Source organism: Heptranchias perlo, chromosome 25 (genome assembly GCF_035084215.1).
Source record: "Heptranchias perlo isolate sHepPer1 chromosome 25, sHepPer1.hap1, whole genome shotgun sequence".
Lineage (NCBI taxonomy): Eukaryota > Metazoa > Chordata > Chondrichthyes > Hexanchiformes > Hexanchidae > Heptranchias > Heptranchias perlo.
The window spans coordinates 40,587,368-40,606,073 of NC_090349.1; the positions used below are offsets into that span (position 1 = coordinate 40,587,368).

Here is an 18,706-nt window from a genome sequence, read left to right on the forward strand (position 1 = left end):
GAGCACATTATCCGCGCTGAGAGTGTGTGTATGCGGACAGACAGCAGTCTGGATTCGCTGAATAGAGCTGTTCTATCCCTCCTTCTTTTGACATGAGGCTCCCCCTCTGGTCCTAGCGCCCCTGGCGTTTCATTTTGCATCTCGACCCCCTTTGATTGGAACTTGCATTTGTGTAGCGCCTTTCACCAGCCCAGGACGCCCCAAAAGCGCTTCGCAGCCAATGAATTACTTTTGAAGTTGTAATGTAGGGGAATGACTTGCGTTTTCTTGTCTCATAAATCGTTTGATTTTTCAGTAATATGATTTTTTATTATTATTGTATAATAGAGTATTTCAAAGTTGTTCTCAAATACATCAGCTATGTTCATTTTGTGAGAAACTGTAATCATAGAATCTGACAGCACAGAAGGAGGCCATTCGGCCCATCGTGCGTGCGCCAGCTCTTTCGATAGAAATTCTGCACCAGCAATATCCCACAAAAAGCAACACGAATGACTAGTAAATCTGTTCTTTTTAATATATAATAGGTGTTGGTTGAGGGAGGAGTGTTGGTCAGGACACTGGGAGAACTCACTGCTCTTCTTCGAATAATACAGCGGGGCCTTTAACATTGACCTGAATAGGCTGTTGTAATCTCAGTTTAACATCACACCCAGAGGATGGCATGGCTGACAATACCTCCCTCAGAATTGTTTAGATTATGAGCGGATGCATGGTAGAGGGAATCATAGAATCATACAGCACAGAAGAAGGCCATTCGGTCCATCCTGCCTGTGCCGGCTCTTTGAAAGGGGTAACTAATTAGAATCACATTGACGTGCGCTGTCCACAAATTGTCTGCTGTGTTTCCTACATTACAACAGTGACTACACTTCAAATAAGTATTTAATTGGTAGCAAAGCGCTTTGGGATGTCCCGAGGTCATGAACGGCGCTATATAAATGTAATTCTTTCTTTTTTTCCCTAGCTGGGATAATCATGTCCCCACAGTATCTCAGTAACACTGTTTCCTGATAAAGTATGTTTGAGATGACTAAATGTTTTCAGATGCTGTTACAAAGTTTCCCCTCCACTATTCCTCGTTGTATCAGTTGCAACTTAGAATCATACAACACACAAAGAGGCCATTCAGCCCATCGTTACTATTTTAATATGTATCAATAAAAGCAGTGGTCCTAGTACCGACTCCTGGGGGACACCACTGTATACTTCCCTCCAGTGTGAGAAACAACCATTCACCACTACTCTCTGCTTTCTGTCCTTTAGCCAATTTCGTACCCACGCTGCCACAGTCCCTTTAATCCTATGGGTTTCACAGTTGCATTTGTTTTAAATGGTCTCAGAGATCATTTTAATGACCAGATTGTATAAACTCGGTTGGATCTGCTGTCCTATTTCTATCTGTTGTTCCTGGGCCAAGAAAGGAAGCGAACTGCCTGACGAGCCTGTTCAAGCTGACGATGCATTTCACTGGCAAGTACTGGAAAGTGTCAGAGTTAGAATCTGAACCGCCAAACTTTCACCATATTTCAATGTAAGAAAAGTCATCGAGCTAAAACATTAACTCTCTTTCTCTCTCCACAGATGCTGTCTGACCCCTTGAGTGTTTTCTAGGATTTTCTGTTTCAGATTTCCAGTATCCGTAGGATTCTGCTTTGCTTTTCAATACTGGGTCGAGATTAAGAGGGGGAAAAAAGAGGGCTGAGAATACTGGAAATCTTCAACCTGAAATGTGAAACTCTTTCTTTCTGTTGCATTTCTAGCTATTTCAGACCTATTTCAACGCCCGTTATTGCCCCCTAGAATGAAACTGACGCAATGGAGCGCAGAAATTAGCTCAAAAATGACGAGTTTAACGGATTTGTAGGAAATCTTGTAGCTTTTTGAGAGGGGGACTGGATACATTCTCATTTAGAACCGACTGACTGAATTCCCTCTAACTCTTAAAGACGAGACCTGCTGCACGGAAGCAGCGTTTTCTACACATACAATGAATAAACCTACAGTAAGGGTGCAGGATTTGAACTTAAATGACCTCCTGCTCCCAGTTATAGTTTTGAATTTATACTTGAGGGCTGGACAGAAAGGCTTGCAGGACCCTGGTCGGCTCTGGATCTCCCAGAGGAACACAATTCACAGTTAGTGGAGGCAGATGAATGCATTGGGATCATCCTTGCTCTTTGTATTTCCCTGTTATTTTTGTTTCTGATCCCTTTTCCCGTCCAATGCAACAATAAGCCTCGTTTCACGAACGAGGGGCTTTAGGGCCGCGGGGAATCGCCTCAGCTCTCACGTCACGTGCTTCTTGCACATTTTACAACTTCATTGATAAATCAAGTGGAAACGTGGGGTTTGAGATTAAACTGATCGGCAATGAATCGAATCAGTGAGAACGAGGAACAGTTTGCAAATGCCTGCTTGGCACTTGGACCATATGATGAAAACTAATTTCTAAATTCTATTTTATAATCATAGTAGGAATAGCACAGGAGGAGGCCAATCGGCCCATCATGCTTGTGCTGGCTCTTTGAAAGAGCTATATTATAAAGCTATAATATATTCTAATATAGATAACATATAAATTATATTAATATATACATTATACTCCAATTCCCAGTGTTAGCCTTGGCTCAGTTGGTAGGACTCTCACCTCTGTGTCAGAAGGTTGTAGGTTCAAGTCCCACTCCAGAGATTTAAGCAAATAATCTAGGCCGACACTCCAGTGTAGCACTGAGTGCTGCATTGTCTGAGGTGCTGTCTTTCTGATGAGATGTTATGGCACAGAAGGAGGCCATTTGGCCCATCATATCTGTGCTGGTCAAAATAGAGCTGCCCAGCCTAATCCCACTTTCCAGCACTTGGTCCGTAGCCTTGTAGGTTATGACACTTCAAGTGTATATCCAAGTACTTTTTAAATGTGATGAGGATTTCTGCCTCTACCAACCTTTCAGGCAGTGAGTTCCGGACCCCCAACACCCTCTGGGTGAAAAAACATTTCCTCAGCTCCCCTCTAATCCTTCTACCAATTACTTTAAATCTATGCCCCCTCTGTTAAGGGAAATAGGTCCTCCCTATCCACTCTATCTAGGCCCCGCATAATTTTATACACCTCAATTAAATATCCCATCAGCCTCCTCTGTTCCAAAGAAAACAACCCCAGCCTATTCAATCTTTCCTCATAGCTAAAATTCTCTAGTCCTGGCAACATCCTTGTAAAGCTCCTCTGTACCCTTTCCAGTGCAATCACATCTTTCCTGTAATGTGGTGATCAGAACTGTATGCAGTACCTCCTTGCTCTTATATTCTATGCTTCGGCTAATAAAGGAAAATATCCCGTATGCCTTCTTAACCACCTTATCTACCTGTCCTGCTACCTTCAGGGATCTGAGGACATGCATTCCAAGGTCCCTCTCTTCCTCTACATCTCTCAGTACCCTCCCATTTATTGTGTATTCCCTTACCTTGTTTGACCTCCCCAAATGCATTACCTCACACTTCTCCAGATTGAATTCCATTTGCCACTTTTCTGCCCACCTGACCAGTCCATTGATATCTTCCTCCAGTCTACAGCTTTCCTCCTCACTATCATTGACCACACGGCCAATTTTTGTATCATCTCCAAACTTCTTCATCATGTCCCCTACATTTAAGTCTAAATCATTAATATATACCACAAAAAGCAAGGGACCTAGTACTGAGCCTTGAGGAACTCCACTGGAAACAGCCTTCTAGACACAAAAACACCTGTCGACCATTACCCTTTGCTTCCTGCCACTGAGCCAATTTTGGATTCAATTGGCCACTTTCCCTTGGATCCCTTGGGCTTTTACTTTTTCGACCAGTCTGCCACGTGGGACCTTGTCAAAAGCCTTGCTAAAATCCATGTAGACTACATCAAACGCACTACCCTCATCGACCCTCCTTGTTACCTTCTCAAAAAATTCAATCAAGTTAATCAGACACGACCTTCACTTGACAAATCCATGTTGACTGTCTGAAATGATGGTTTATACTGTCCCTCAGAATTGATTCCAATAATTTGCCCACCACCGAGGTTAGGCTGACTGGCCTGTAATTACTCGGTCTATCCTTTTCTCCCTTTTTAAACAACAGTACAACGTTAGCAGTCCTCCAATCCTCCGGCACCATGCCTGTAGCCATGGAGGATTGTAAAATGATTGTCAGAGCCTCTGCTATTTCCTCCCTTGCATCTTTTAATAGCCTGGGATACATTTCATCCGTGCCTGGTGATTTATCCACTTTCAAAGATGCTAAGCTCCTTAATACTTCCTCTCTCACTATGTTTATCCCATCCAATATTTCACACTTCTCCTCAACTACAATCTCTGCATTGTCTCCCTCTCTTTTGTGAAGACAGATGCAAAGTATTCATTAAGAACCATACCCACATCTTCCGCCTCCACACATAGGTTACCTTTTTGGTCTCTAATAGGCCCTAGTTATCCTCTTGCTCTTTATGTTATTTATAAAACATTTTTGGGTTTTCCTTAATTTTATTTGCCAGTATTTACATCAACGTCTCAGGTGGATGTAAAAGGTCCCACGGCCACTATTTCGAAGAAAAGCAGGGGAGTTCCCCTCGGTGTCCTGGCCAATATTTATCTCTCAACCGACACCTACAAACAGATTATCTGGTCATTATCTCATTACGGTTTGTGGGATCTTGCTGTGCACAAATTGGCTGCCTTGTTTCCTACATTACAACAGTGACTACACTGACAAAAAAAGTACTTAATTGGCTTTAAAGCCCTTTGGGATGTCCTGAGGTCGTGGAAAAGCAAGGTATAAATGTGAGCCTTTTAGATAAACTGAATCTCAGAGTGGAGATTGTGCTGCTTTCTGATTTTTCTTTTAAGGGTGCCAGTGAGAACTGCTTGAAACTGTGACTAAATGTCTTCAGCTACTGTTCATGTTTGGGGTAATGCCTCTTGTCTAATTCTGCTCCCCCTTTCTGTCACCGCCTTTCGCCATCACTGTCCTTCACAATGAGACAGTACAGTGCCCTGTGGAAGATCCGCGGTGCTGCAATACTCCTACGTTTGCTGCAGTGAGGGAATTTGTGCCCTTGAAAAAGTGCGGCAGAGGCTGGTGCAGGATAGGCACGGTGCCCATTTTCCGAAAAATCAGTACAATTAACACTGGGGGGGGGTTGCTGCAGTTGCCTCGAGGGAGCTGAGCTAAAGGCTGGAGCGCATGTGTTCTGCAAAGCTTATCAGTCCTCTGTGCTGGTAAACGACGCAGTTTTAATTAGTCAAACTCCTGTAAACACTTGAGGTTAAGGGTAGACCAATTGGACCCAGGGACATGGCTCGACATTATACACTCGAGCTAGCAATAGCATTACTCAGTGCAAATCTTTCAAAGCGCAGTGTTTCAGAGAGACCACCCCCCACTGGCTTTTCAATTCAGTGAGCAAAAGAGTTGGCAACATCGGAGAACAAAACAGCAAGAAGTTTATCAGAGGCACCACCGTCTAGTCGGTCTGATCTGTAGCCGCGGTGTTGACACACGACCGCCTCACTGTACGGATTCTGTGATTTAGATCAGTTGTAACCAGAATATGCAATTTCTTCACTTTTTTCCCCCCAAGACTGTATAATGCTTTCCCAAAAAGGCTGGTTAATCCGCCTGAATTTCTTATTTAAAAGCTGTAAGACACACACACACTCTCTCTCACGGAGGCAGACTCAGATTAGTACATAAAATCGAACTGGTATAACACCTTTTTTGCCTATAATACACATAGAAACCCATTGTCACGTTTAACAATTTGCAAGCCAAACTACTCAGAAATCCACATAAAGAGAGATTCTGTTTGGCCGCAATGAAGTGCACACACTCTTTCCCCATAGGAAAAGAAAAATAAAGACTTGCATTTATATAGCGCCTTTCACAATCTCAGGATGTCCCAAAGTGCTTTACAGTTAATGTTTCTCTAGTCATTGTTGTAATGTAGGGAAAACACGGCAGCCAATTTGCAGTCAGTCAGGTCTTCGAAAACAGCAACCAGATAATGGCCATATCATCTGTTTTACTGATGACGGTTGAGGGATAAATATTGGGCAGGACACCAGGAGAACTCCCCCGCTCTTCAAAAAGTGCCGTGGGACCTTTTGTGCCCATCTGAGAGGGCAGGCAGGATCTCTGTTTAACGCCTCACCCAAAAGACGGCACCTCCGACAGTGCAGCACTCCCTCCGTACTGCACTGAAGTGACAGCCTAGATTTTGTGCTCAAGTCTCTGGAGCTTGAACCCATGACCTTTGACCTTCTGACTCAAAGGCGAGAGAGAGAGAGTGCGTGTGGTATGTGGTGTGTGTGTTTTAAATAATCTTTCAAAACCTGGGATTTCATATTTCTAAAGCAGGCCATTCCGTCTCACAACCTCAACAAAAATGCAAGATTCCATTATTAAAATCGGTTCATTGAGAGGAAAGGATTTGTTGTTTGTCAAGGGTGTAGGTGTGGTTTGAATTGGAGATTAGAGACTGCATTCCAGTGCCAATGTGACACAACCTTCCTAAAGCATATAGGGGGTCAGCTCACGGTCACTTCTCAGGTACAGAGAAACTTTCAGATCTCACGGACAGTTCCGACGAGGAGATGAAATGCAAACTTCTGCTCCTCCGTCTGATTCTCAATGACTCCCGAGTTAATGAAAAGGGTCTTGTTTGGTGGATAAGAAAGCTGAGTCTGTCGGCAGCACCGATCACTCATCGCGGAGCTGCAGTGCCAGCTGATGGCATCAGGCAGTGCCAGAGCGATGCCCTTTCCTGTTCAGACTTGGCATTTCAACACTGGCGCAAAATCAGTCCTCTATTGTTCTCCTTCACAACCTTGAAACGCTCTTTCCTGAACAGGGCACCCACTCAAAAGTCAGGGCTCAGAACGAACATCAGTCACGATACGAAAAAAATACATGTGGGCACTGTAACTGAGGAATAACTCCCTTCCTTAATTTCTCCATCGTTAAAGACCTCCTTAAGACCCATCTCTTAGACCAAGCTTTCAGTCACCCCTCCTAATCTGAAACATTCATGGGGTCACATTTTCGTGGGTCTCTGATTCCATCAGTTCCCCGACTGGTTGTTTAGAACAACAATTTGCATTTACGCATCGCCTTTGATGTAAGAAAACATCCCCGTGAACTTCACAAATAGGTGCAAGAGAAATGGACAGTCAGTAGGACGGGCGACCGAAGGCAAATGGGGTTTCGGTTTAACATCTCGTCTGACAGACGGCACCTCCGACAGCGCAGCACTCCCTCGGTTCTACACTGAAATGCCAGCCTGGATTATGAGCTGAAGTTACTGGAGTGGGTCTTGAACCCACAACCTTGCGATTGAGGTCAAACCAATACAAGGTATGGATTGAGGTTCAGCTGTTACAAGGTATGGGTGGCCTGTCTATTTCCTGCACTATCCAATTCCTGGATGGAGGGGTTTGCTGAGCTGTGTTGGGATTGGATTCAGTATCACTCTATGCATTTTCCAGAAGAACATGACTATTTGGTTGTACGGTTGGAAAGTGGAGAGATCCTGAGTTAGGGGGAGGGGCACCTCAAGCGGCCAAGTATTTTTTTTGGTGGGAGAGGCAATTGCTCATCCATCTCGCCAGACAATTCTTTCAGGGGAAGGAATTTGTTGAGCAAACATATCGAAAGGGCAAAGGGGAAAGGGCATGGACTGGCCTTTTCCTGTCTGATGCAGGTGAAAGTGAACTTTAACCCCAGGAAACGAACCTGTTGTAACACCAGAGGCCAAAGAAAGTGTAAAGTCTCCAATAGGATCCAGACTTAAGAACATAAGAAATGGGAGCAGGAGTAGGCCATTAGGCCCCTCGAGCCTGCTTCGCCATACAATCAGATCATGGCTGATCTTTGACCTCAACTCCACTTTCCAAACCGATCCCCATATCCCTTGATTCCCCTAGAGTCCAAAAATCTACCAATCTCAGTCTTGAATAGTCTCAACGACTGAGCATCCACAGCCCTCTAGGGTAGAGAATTCCAAATATTCACGACCTTCTGATTGAAGAAATTTCTCCTCTTCTCAGTCCTAAATGTCCGACCCCTTTTCCTGAGACTATATCTCCTAGTCCTAGACTCTCCAGCCAGGGGAAACATCCTCTCAGCACCTACCCGGTCAAGCCCTCTTAGAATCTTATATGTTTCAATGAGATCACCTCTCATTCTTCTAAACTCCAGAAAGTATAGGCCTAATCTACTCAATCTTTCCTCAAAGGACAACCCTCTCATCCCAGGAATCAATCTAGTGAACCTTCACTGCACTGCCTCTAAGGCAAGTATATCCTTCCTTAGGTAAGGAGACCAAAATTGCACACAGTACTCAAAGGTGAGGTCTCACCAAAGCCCTGTACAATTGCAGCAAGACTTCCTTACTCTTGTACTCCAACCCCCTTGCAATAAAGGCCAACTTGATAGGATGAAAGTCTCTTGCTGTCTGCTGTATAGAGTTGTGTGTTTGGGATGTTTCAATGCATTTCTGGGGGTGGGGGTAAATTTGGAGTGAAAACCCACTCCCTAAATCGCCAGTTTGACAGGAACCACAGTGGGCCGATGCAGGAAATTTTAAACATTCACACTTGTGTCCCTAAGAAAGAACATTTCTATAACCACTTTCATGTCCTCGGGACGTCTCAAAGTGCTTCGCAGCCAATGAATTACTTTTGACGTGTAGTCACTGTTGTAATGCAGGCAAACACAGCAGCCAATTTGCACCCACAAACAGCAATGAGATAAATGATCAGACCATTTGTTTTTGGAGGTGTTGAATGAGGGATAAATGTTGGCCAGGGCTCCCCAGCTCTTCTTTGAATAATGCTGTGGGATCTTTTACATCCACCGCTCAGGCCTCATATGGGTCTCATCTGAAAAACGGCACCTCCGACAGTGTAGCACTCCCTCAGTGCTGCACTGAAGCGTCAGCCTAGATTATGGACCTCAAGTCCCTGGAGTAGGACATGAACCCACAGCTTTCTGACTCAGGGGCCAGAGTACTAGCACTGAGCTATGGCTGACACCAGAAATTGGAATATAATTTATATATTAATATGATTTATTTGTTATCTATAGCTATAGGTTGTGGGTTCAAGTCCCACTCCAGAGATGTGAGCACAAAATCTGGGCCGATGCTCCAGCGCAGTGCTGAGGGAGTGCTGCACTGTCAGAGGTGCTGTCTTTCCGATGAGACGTTAAACCGAGGCTCCGTTTGCCCTGTCAGGTGGATGTAAAAGATCCCATGGCATTATTTCGAAAAAGAGCAGTGGAGTTCACCTTGGTGTCCTGGTCAATATTTATCCCTTAATCGACATCACCAAAAACAGATGATCTGGTCATTATCTCATTGCTGTTTGTGGGACCTTGCTGCGTGCAAATTGGTTGCTGTGTTTCCCACATTAACAGTGACTACACTTCAAAAAGTACTTAATTGGCTGTAAAACGCTTTGGGACATCCTGTGGTCGTGAAAGGCGCTATATAAATGCAAGTCTTCCTTATCGATCTGGGCACAGCAGTGAATGTTTTCCCTGGATAGTAAGGCCAGCGGTGATCTAGATACCGGAGCTGATAAAAGAAGGGTAGGCGAGACCAACAGATGTAATGCCAAGTATAAATGGCATCTGACAGCGCAGTATAGGGCAGCCCGGTCGGTGTCACTGACACACACACACAATAGCTGAGTATAAATACACAAGAGCCGAGTTTAAATAAATCTTCACTGCTAAATAAGAACAGAATCTCAGTGGTCGATGCACAGTTAATTTATTATTATTAATATTATTATTATAACAACATCATTTGTAAACATTGCCCAAACTGAGGGAGAGGACAATATAATACAGTAATTACAGTGATAAATGGTCACGGCTTGAACAGATCACACAACACTGGCAGGAGGAGGGGGTGGGGTATAGTTCACATCGCCGCTGGCTCTGCCAGTTTGTGACACACAAGCATTTTGGTGTTTCGGTGTTTCTTTGGTACCGATCCCTTGGCAGGTACCAAGACCCCAGCCACAGGGAGCGGGCACTGCTTCGAATCGTGGCTAATTCATCTTTAGTAACGGAAGCCAACGGTGGCACCAAGTGCAGGCGGTTTCTAAGGAATTATTATCTGACAGAATTGCGACTGAACTTCTGCCACACACCTTATTTGAAGAGCCACGGGGTTCGAATAGTCCCCTCTCCACTTCTTATATTGAAAGGGTCAAACCGCAGGCTGTTTTTACACTGGTAATTCCTTGTTTGTTTTTGTCACTCCCTCCTCTTCTCCCACCAAAGGTGTTGATTTAATACCAGGGTGCTTTCAGGCCTTTCAGAAGAAAGCTAGCCATTCGGGCGTGAGCTTGGACAACGGGATGGAAGGCTATTCAACTGCGTGGGGCATCACATTCAAGCCCGATCCTGTTCTCACCTGACGGCCGTACTTGCGCAATTTCACAGCAGGAGTCCCTGGATATTGATCAGAAGAGGGGAAGAATCCTAACCAATTTCCCCCCCAACCAAGGGCACAGAGGCTGGCCTTAGCTTCCCCCCCCACTGCCACCCCAGCTTAAGATGAGAGATTGGGAATCGAACCTGGCTCCTTCTGCTCTGAAGAGCTTCACTGCCACACTAAGCGATGCCTTTACCCACCAGGCCACCAAGAAAGCACCCTGGGAGTTGTTAATGTTCATCGGTCAAACGGGAGGCAGATTTGGGTTCTGTCGGGTCATGGATGTTATGAGTGCCGAGTGCCCGGTCCAGAACGGCCATGGTGATAAAAGATGAGTAAAAAATCTTGGAAGAATATTACACCAGCAGCAGTGCAGTCCCCCACTCCTTCATAAAGCTGCGAGCCACAGCTGAAGTCACAAAAAGCCTTAGAATTGATATAGTACAGGAGGAGGCCATTTGGCCCATCGTGCCTGTGCCAGCCCTTTGAAAGAGCTATCCAATTAATCCCACTCCCCATAGCAAATTTTTCCCTTGACTGGGGGGCATTGTTTTGTAAAGGGGGAAGAGGGGCATTCCAGCATCAATTGGCACATGTCACACAATATACCACTATGGGATGCTGCTCTGATCACCGTGGTGACCCCCGATCTAGAGGGACTGTGCAAATAACTCCCATCAACCCTCCACAGAAAAAAAACCCAAAAAAGCAATGTTTCGCAGGGAGCCCAAAGTCAAAAAAAGAATAAAACTTGGGGTTGTGTCTGTTTACAACAGGAAGGGTGTTATATTTTGATAAACCACCCCTGAACTTTTTTTTAAATTGAGAAACTCAGTCCAGGCCCACAGCACATCGAGGTAGGAAAGATCAAGGGGAAAATTAGATGGGGTTAATTGAAAAACGGTGAGGTGACACCAAGTTTGAGTTTTGCTAATGTTAGGGTGCACACTTTGGGTCTACGTGGCCGACAGTAAGTTTGAGAGTAGGGGTGCCAGACTTAATTGTCTGCCCTGGGGCACACAGGACAATTACAATACGAAACACTGCCCCTTCCCCCCTTGCCCCCAGTGCTAAATTAAAAACGAATTTACCTTCACTGGGAGCCACTCCGTCAAACTAAGACAAATTTACTGTTTGAATTAACAACTGTAAGGAATCGCACAACACCAGGTTATAGTCCCAACAGTTTTATTTGAAAATCACAAGCTTTCGGAGGCTTACCTCCTTCGTCAGGTGAGTGAGTGAGTGTCACTCACCTGACGAAGGAGGTAAGCCTCCGAAAGCTTGTGATTTTCAAATAAAACTGTTGGGACTATAACCTGGTGTTGTGCGATTCCTTACATTCGTCCACCCCAGTCCATCACCGGCATCTCCACATCATGAATTAACGACGACGGCAGAGTAAGAGAGTGACGAGCTCAAAACGGACACTGCACCTTCGCAGGGCGGCGAGGGCTTGCGGGCACGGCTCGGACACCCAAGGCTTCTCGAAAAATGACCGACGGTCGACGGCAACCTGGTCGCATGACCCACCTCCCCCTGCCATCGAGGCCTCGTTACCGGGAAGGGTCCATTTCACTCCGACAATTTACGGTTCACAGTCCGTAGGCACTGCGGTGACACTTAAAATGATTCGTTATTTCTCTTCTACCCACCCCTTCCGCCAACCCACAATATAATAAAAAGGACATTAAAAAGACGACATTCACTTTGGCACAATTAGAAATAAAAAATAATTCAAAAAACAGGCATCACCATCTATTGGCACGTAATACATCACCAAGGCCACAGGTCACCCAGCTACATTAATAATTTAACTCTTTCTCGGTTACCAGACGTGATTTCCTCACAGTCTAAAATCAAAGGGTTCTTCCTCCAGAGTTGGCCGATTCTAAAAACGTCTACATCGCTCCTCTTGCTGTCAGGGTCCAGTTATTCATCTCGTGGTTTCCTTCTTCTATTGTTTTCCCTTCCCTCCCCCACCCCACCCCACCCCTCTTGGTCACCACGGCAATGGAGGTTCCCCACCCCCCCGACGGCTTCAGTCTGTTTTCCAAACCTTGTTTAGTATCTTCACCACCTCGTCATAGATGATAAAAACTATGGCGACGTCCAGGCAAACCCGGCCTAGGCGCGGAACGGTTCCTTTGTAAAACCTGGGGGGGGGGGGGAGGAACAAAATATATTTAATTAGGGTTTCCAACTCTCCAGGATTTCCCTGGACTCTCCAGGAATTAAAGATGAATCTCCAGGCCACTGCCGCGAACAAAATCCGGGAGAAAAAATCATAGGGGCGTTTTTAAAAAAAATTGTGTGACATGCGTAAACATAACTGCTGAAACTGTAATAAAAAATGATACGTCACGATAAGAAAAAGGAAAGAAATTGCATTTATATAGCGCCTTTCGCGGTTTCAGGACATTCCAAAGCGTTTTACAGCCAATGAAGTACTTTTAAATTGTATTCACTGTCGTAATGCAGGAAACGCGGCAGATAATTTACGCACAGCAAGGTCCCACAAACAGCAACGTGATAATGACCAGATAATCTGTTTTAGTGATGTTGGTTGAGGGATAAATATTGGCCCACGATACCGGGGAGAACTCCCCTGCTCTTCCTTGAAATAGCGCTATGGGATCTTTTACGTCCACCTGAGAGGGCAGACGGGGCCTCGGTTTTACGTCTCGTCCAAAAGGCGGGACCTCCGACAGTGCAGCACTCCCTCAGTACTGCACCGGGAGCGACGGCCTAGATTGTGCGCTCAAAGTCTCTGGAGTGGGAGCTTGAACCTACAACCATTCTAGCTAAGAGGCGAGAGTGCGACCAACTGAGCTACGGCTAGCACCTTTAACAACGTTACAACTAAACGGTAGAACTGCTGGCAGTGTTAAGACAACGTAAGATACCGCAGGAACGCGGAGATAAGCCTTAATCTCAAGGGCGGTCACGGGAGCAGAGTGGAGAAAAAAAAACTCATCTGGTAGCAAATAACATTTTCCTTATTTGGAAATAACTGAAGCTGGCACTAAAAGTATAAAAAGAAGGACTTTGGAGTTAGCGAGAGACCACAAGAGGCAGTCAAAGAAGATGCTGTCAATGAAGGATTAACCTCACAATTTCCCAGTAGAGGACTTGATCACCCATCCTTCTGGGTTCTATCCCCGGATAAGGTTTTATGGCATCTTCGCCTGGAAACCAGTCGTGTCTTAAAACCGATTAAAGAATCTCGGTTGATTCTTACCTTTCGAGCCCACTGAAGATAAAGAGGTAAACCCTGCACACTGTGCACAGCAAGGTACTATCAAAAAATGCTCCGCCTCGTTCAAGACCCCCGCTCCCCTGTTCCGTGCCCCTGTCCCCCGTCCAGTTTCTGACTGGTGGTGATCCTACTAAATGGGAAATTCTACCTGTATGTAAATCAGAGAGCGGCACAGTGCTGATTGGTCCCTCACTCAATCGTACTCCAAGCTATTTTGCCTCCCCTTTGGGCATCAGTTAAAACCAGTCGATGTGTGGAACAAACCCATACCAGGAGTGAATGAGGTTGTGTCAACTAACTGCACTTAAAGCAGCACTGAATAAATGTCTGGTTGCAAACAGAATTGGAATCCTCAATGCAGGACTTGAGCTGAAACTTTGGTGCAGTACTGAGGGAGTGCAGCATTGTCTGAGGTGCTGACTTTTAGATGACATGTTAACCTGAGGTCCTGTCTGCCTGTTCAGGTAAACGTGAGCGATCCCACGGCACTATTTGAGAAAAGCTGGGAGTTCTCCCGATGTCCCGACCTCCCTCAACCAACACAACCTAAAAAAAAAGGTTATTCAGCTCATTGCTGTCTGTGGGACCTTGCTGTGCGCAAAATGGCTGCCATGTTTGCCTACATAACAACAGTGACAACACATCAAAAGTAATTCATTGCATGTGAAGTCCTTTGGGGCATACTGTGAGAAATAATAAGACACTAATAAAGGCAAGTGTTTTCTTTCTGTTAAGTAAGTTATGGACTGACAGAACCAAATACTTCAGATAATATACATGATAGTTCCTGCATTGGTAGGACTGGAAACTGGGGACAAGAGAAAGGTGAGGGGAGAGTCTGTGGCTGACAGTATATCAGTACAAGGGGTGAGGTGGACGAACCTTTTCCTTGATTGCTTTTGTGGATCAGGGAGTCCGCATGATCGGCAGCCCATCCACCACCCTAAACATTCACTCCCTCCACCACCGGCGCACTGCGGCTGCAGTGTGTACCATCCACAGGATGCACTCGCCAAGGCTTCTTCGACAGCACCTCCCAAACCCGTGACCTCTACCACCTAGAAGGACAAGAGCAGCAGGCGCATGGGAACAACACCACCTGCACGTTCCCCTCCAAGTCACACACCATCCCGAATTGGAAATATATCGCCGTTCCTTCATCGTCGCTGGGTCAAAATCCTGGAACTCCCTTCCTAACAGCACTGTGGGAGAACCGTCACCACACGGACTGCAGCGGTTCAAGGCGGCGGCTCACCACCACCTTCTCGAGGGCAATTAGGGACGGGCAATAAATGTTGGTCTTGCCAGCGACGCCAACATCCCAAGAATGAGTAAACAAAAGGGAGTATTTATGCAGAAGTTTCCTAAGGAGATTAAGCTGGGGAGGGATAGAGGCTGCTTGCAGGAATCTGATACCCAATCTGCATTCAAAATCGGAGAGCGAGGCGGCGAGAGTGACAGAAGGTGAGACAGATAGAGGGAGCGAGCAGCAGGCAGCAAGGGAGGGAGGGAGATCAAGGGAGATAAAGGTTATACGGCAGCAGGAAACAGACTTTGGAACAAAGACCTTGTAAAACACACTGCGGAATCTGTCAACGGAGACACTGATTTGATTTTAATTGAGTGTGTGTGGGAAGGGGAGGAGGGAGGGAGGGAAGAGAGTAGGATTTCAAACAGCTCCTCTCTGATGCCTTTACCAGCTCCCTTCTGATCTCCCAGTGCGTGTGTTACCTCCCTGTCATTTTCATCTAAATCAGTGTCACTAACACTTGATCAGAGGGAGGGGTAGGGGGCAGTCACGGGAACGTTACACCATGGGCCGACGGGTCAGGGTCTCCACATGTGATTTTCCCCACACACTGAGCTCCTCATTTCACTCACCCTACTGTTGCCAAGTGGAAGCCAGACATTGCCCACAGGAGAGAGAATAAAAAAAAGCTCCACGTCCATTCAAGGGCCCTGAGATAACCCTGCCTCCTAATTCCCTCGCCTTTTTTTGTATTGGGGAGAAAAGACTTGCATTTATATAGCGCCTTTCACCACCTCAGGATGTCCCAAAGTGCTTCAAGCCAAATTAAGTACTTTTCAAGTGTTGTCACTGTTGTAAAATACAGCAGCCAAGTTGCACACAGCAAGATCCCACAAACAGCAATGTGATAATAACCAGATTATCTGTTTTAGTGATGTTGGTTGAACAATAAATATTAGCCCAGGGAGAACTCCCCTACTCTTCTTCAGAACAGTATTTGAGGATCTTTTACATCCACTTGAGAGGGCAAACAGGGTGTCAGTTTAACATCTCATCCTAAAGGTGGCACCTCCGACAGTGCAGCACTCCCTCAGTACTGCACTGTGGTGTCTAGCCTGGATTATAGACTCAAAGCCTCTGGAGTGGGATTTGAACCCACTACCCTTCTGATTCAGAGGCAAAGAGTGCTACCCACTGAGCTACATGGCTGACATCATCTGGGGCCCAGCGAACCCAGTGACACAGACTGCACATCAGGCTTACCGAGGGGGAGGTGGGCCGCAACTGGGCCTCGGGCTGCCTTGTGAATAAGAAGAACGCTTCACGCTCGTGACAAACTGAGGTCAGGTGTTGCCCGCAGGGACGGTGAACGGCTGCCACTGAAATTGGGGCTGTAATATTCCGCCAGCTGAACATTTGCGTGTTAGGGGTTGCCAACTCTGGTTGGGCGTATTCCTGGAGGTTTTATCGGTTGGAAAGCGAACACTCTTTGTTACCTACGATTAGATGATTCTTGACTGTCAGCCAAACAGCCTTTTCTTTCCCAACTCCCAACAATTTTATAACAAAACTGTTGAAGACCATTTTTTTTAATGCCTCCTTTGTTTGCTCCCAGCAGCGTCCTGGAGATTAATTCCTGGAGACTCCAGGACAATCCTGGAGGGTTGGCGATCCCCTTACTGAGTGCGAAATCTCACACCCTGTCAGTGGGTTACAATCTGCTTTCATCCACTGCACCATTTATTCGCTTTTTAAATCCCCACAAGCTGCCTGCTCGCCTGTGGCCTGCATTGTGTTGTCGTCAATTTATAGCCGACCCCAGTACATTCACAGGCTCCTGCCAGATGCGTCGCCTGGTTGTAATAAAGGGGGTTGTTTTTTTGATGTGTCAGGTCAGTCTAAACTGATTTATCAAAAGCCTCTGATTTCATTCCCTCTCCCAAAATCATCTTCTCCCCTGGCTTTCATACCCGCCCACCTCCCCACCGTCCCCCATCTCTGAGGGAGTGGGGAGGGGGATTTAGTCGTTTCCAAAACACCGGCCATTCCCCAGCCAGCGTTCCGTACGTTCAGTCCGATTATCCCAGCCTCGGACCTCGAGGACCAGAACCCTCGACGGCAACATCTGGGACGCAGCTATCAAAAAACATCTGGCAGCAACATTTTAAAAAACACAACGCTAATTGGGGATGTATATATATATATATATATGTATAGATTTGATTTATAGATCTGCTGCCCGTATCCTAACTCGCACCAAGTCCCATTCACCCATCGCCCCTGTGCTCGCTGACCCACATCGACTCCCGGTCCGGCAGCACTTTGATCTTAAAATTCTCATCCTTGTTTTCAAATCCCTCCCTGGCCTCGCCCCCTCCCTATCTCTGTAACCTCCTCCAGCCCTACAACCCTCCGAGATCTCTGCGCTCCTCCATTTCTGGCCTCTTGCGCATCCCCGATTTTAATCGCTCCACCATTGGCGGCCGTGCCTTCAGCTGCCTAGGCCCTAAGCTCTGGAATTCCCTCCCTAAACCTCTCCGCCTCTCTACCTCTCCTTCTTTAAGACGCTCCTTAAAACCCAACTCTTTGACCGAGCTTTTGGTCACCTGTCCTAATATCTCCATATGTGGCTCGGTGTCAAATTTTGTTTGATAATCGTTCCTGTGAAGCACCTTGGGACGTTTTACTACGTTAAAGGCGCGATATAAATGCAAGCTGTTGTTGTCAATCAGAGGCCGAGGACAGAAGTGAATGTTTGAGAAACTCGAATGGCATTAAAAAAAACAGTTGCTGGAGTGAGGCTGCGGAAAGGGAAGGTTTCCACGCGCGTCTGTCAATGAGGATAGGACTGGGCTCTGCTGTGACGCACGCTGCAGTCCAATAGCTCGCCATGAAGGCTCTCGCAGACCGAACGAGCGAGGGGGGGCCGGGAGGTTGGTACCTGCAGAGTCATGAGCGAGGCGTCATCAGAAGAGATGGAGATGGGAAAAGGGTAGGAGTTGGATTAACGGTTACAAATCTGTAACGTGGACGCAGGCCTTCAGCAGGTGTCACGGTGAGAGAAGGAACTGATCTGGATCCCCAAGTGGGTCGATCGCAGAACACATTCTAGTGAGATTAGTTAACTCAGCACTGACCAGGAATCAAACTGTTCAACTATAGGCTGTCTCCATCAGTCCAGCCATAGGGGAGCTGGTGTAAAGATGATACTTAACAGTTATCTCCTCTCAATAGATTCACTGTTGTGATGCAGGAAACCCAGCAGCCAATTTGCACACAGCAAGATCCCACAAACAGCGATGTGATAATAACCAGATTATCTGGTTTTTTTCAGTGATGTTGGTTGGGGGAGAAATATTGGCCCCAGGACGAACTCCCCTGCTCTTCTTTGAAATAACGCCATGGGATCTTTTACACCCACCTGAGGGGTCAGACAGGGGTCTTGGTTTAACCGAAACACAGCACCTCCGACAGTGCAGCACTCCCTCAGCGCTGCCGTGGGAGCGTCAAGCTTAGATTTTGTCTCTGGAGCTGTTGACTTGAACCCATGACCTTCGACCTTGGAGGCGAGAGTGCGGCCCACTGAGCCACACGGTTGACAGCTTAATATAGAAGTTAAATCATTTTACTTACGCCAAGGGGCCTTCGTACTTCATTATCTTGAAAGCACAGTCCCAGGTACTCTTGTATTTGTGAGATTCCAAACCCTAAGACAATTAAGACG

At 46.3% G+C, this 18,706-nt stretch overlaps 1 protein-coding gene across 1 annotated transcript in view; it reads right to left on the reverse strand.

Moving 5' to 3' along the window:
- Positions 1-11,782: 11,782 nt before the first annotated feature.
- LOC137342408 (tricarboxylate transport protein B, mitochondrial) overlaps positions 11,783-18,706 on the reverse strand; it is an 81,463-nt gene continuing 74,539 nt past the window's right edge. Inside the window, exons 8-9 of the mRNA XM_068006336.1 lie at positions 18,616-18,689; positions 11,783-12,630 (exon numbers count right to left, since the gene is read on the reverse strand). Of these exons, the coding sequence (XP_067862437.1) occupies positions 12,516-12,630; positions 18,616-18,689 (189 nt within the window). The 3' untranslated portion in view covers positions 11,783-12,515. The remainder of the gene's footprint in view (positions 12,631-18,615; positions 18,690-18,706) is intronic.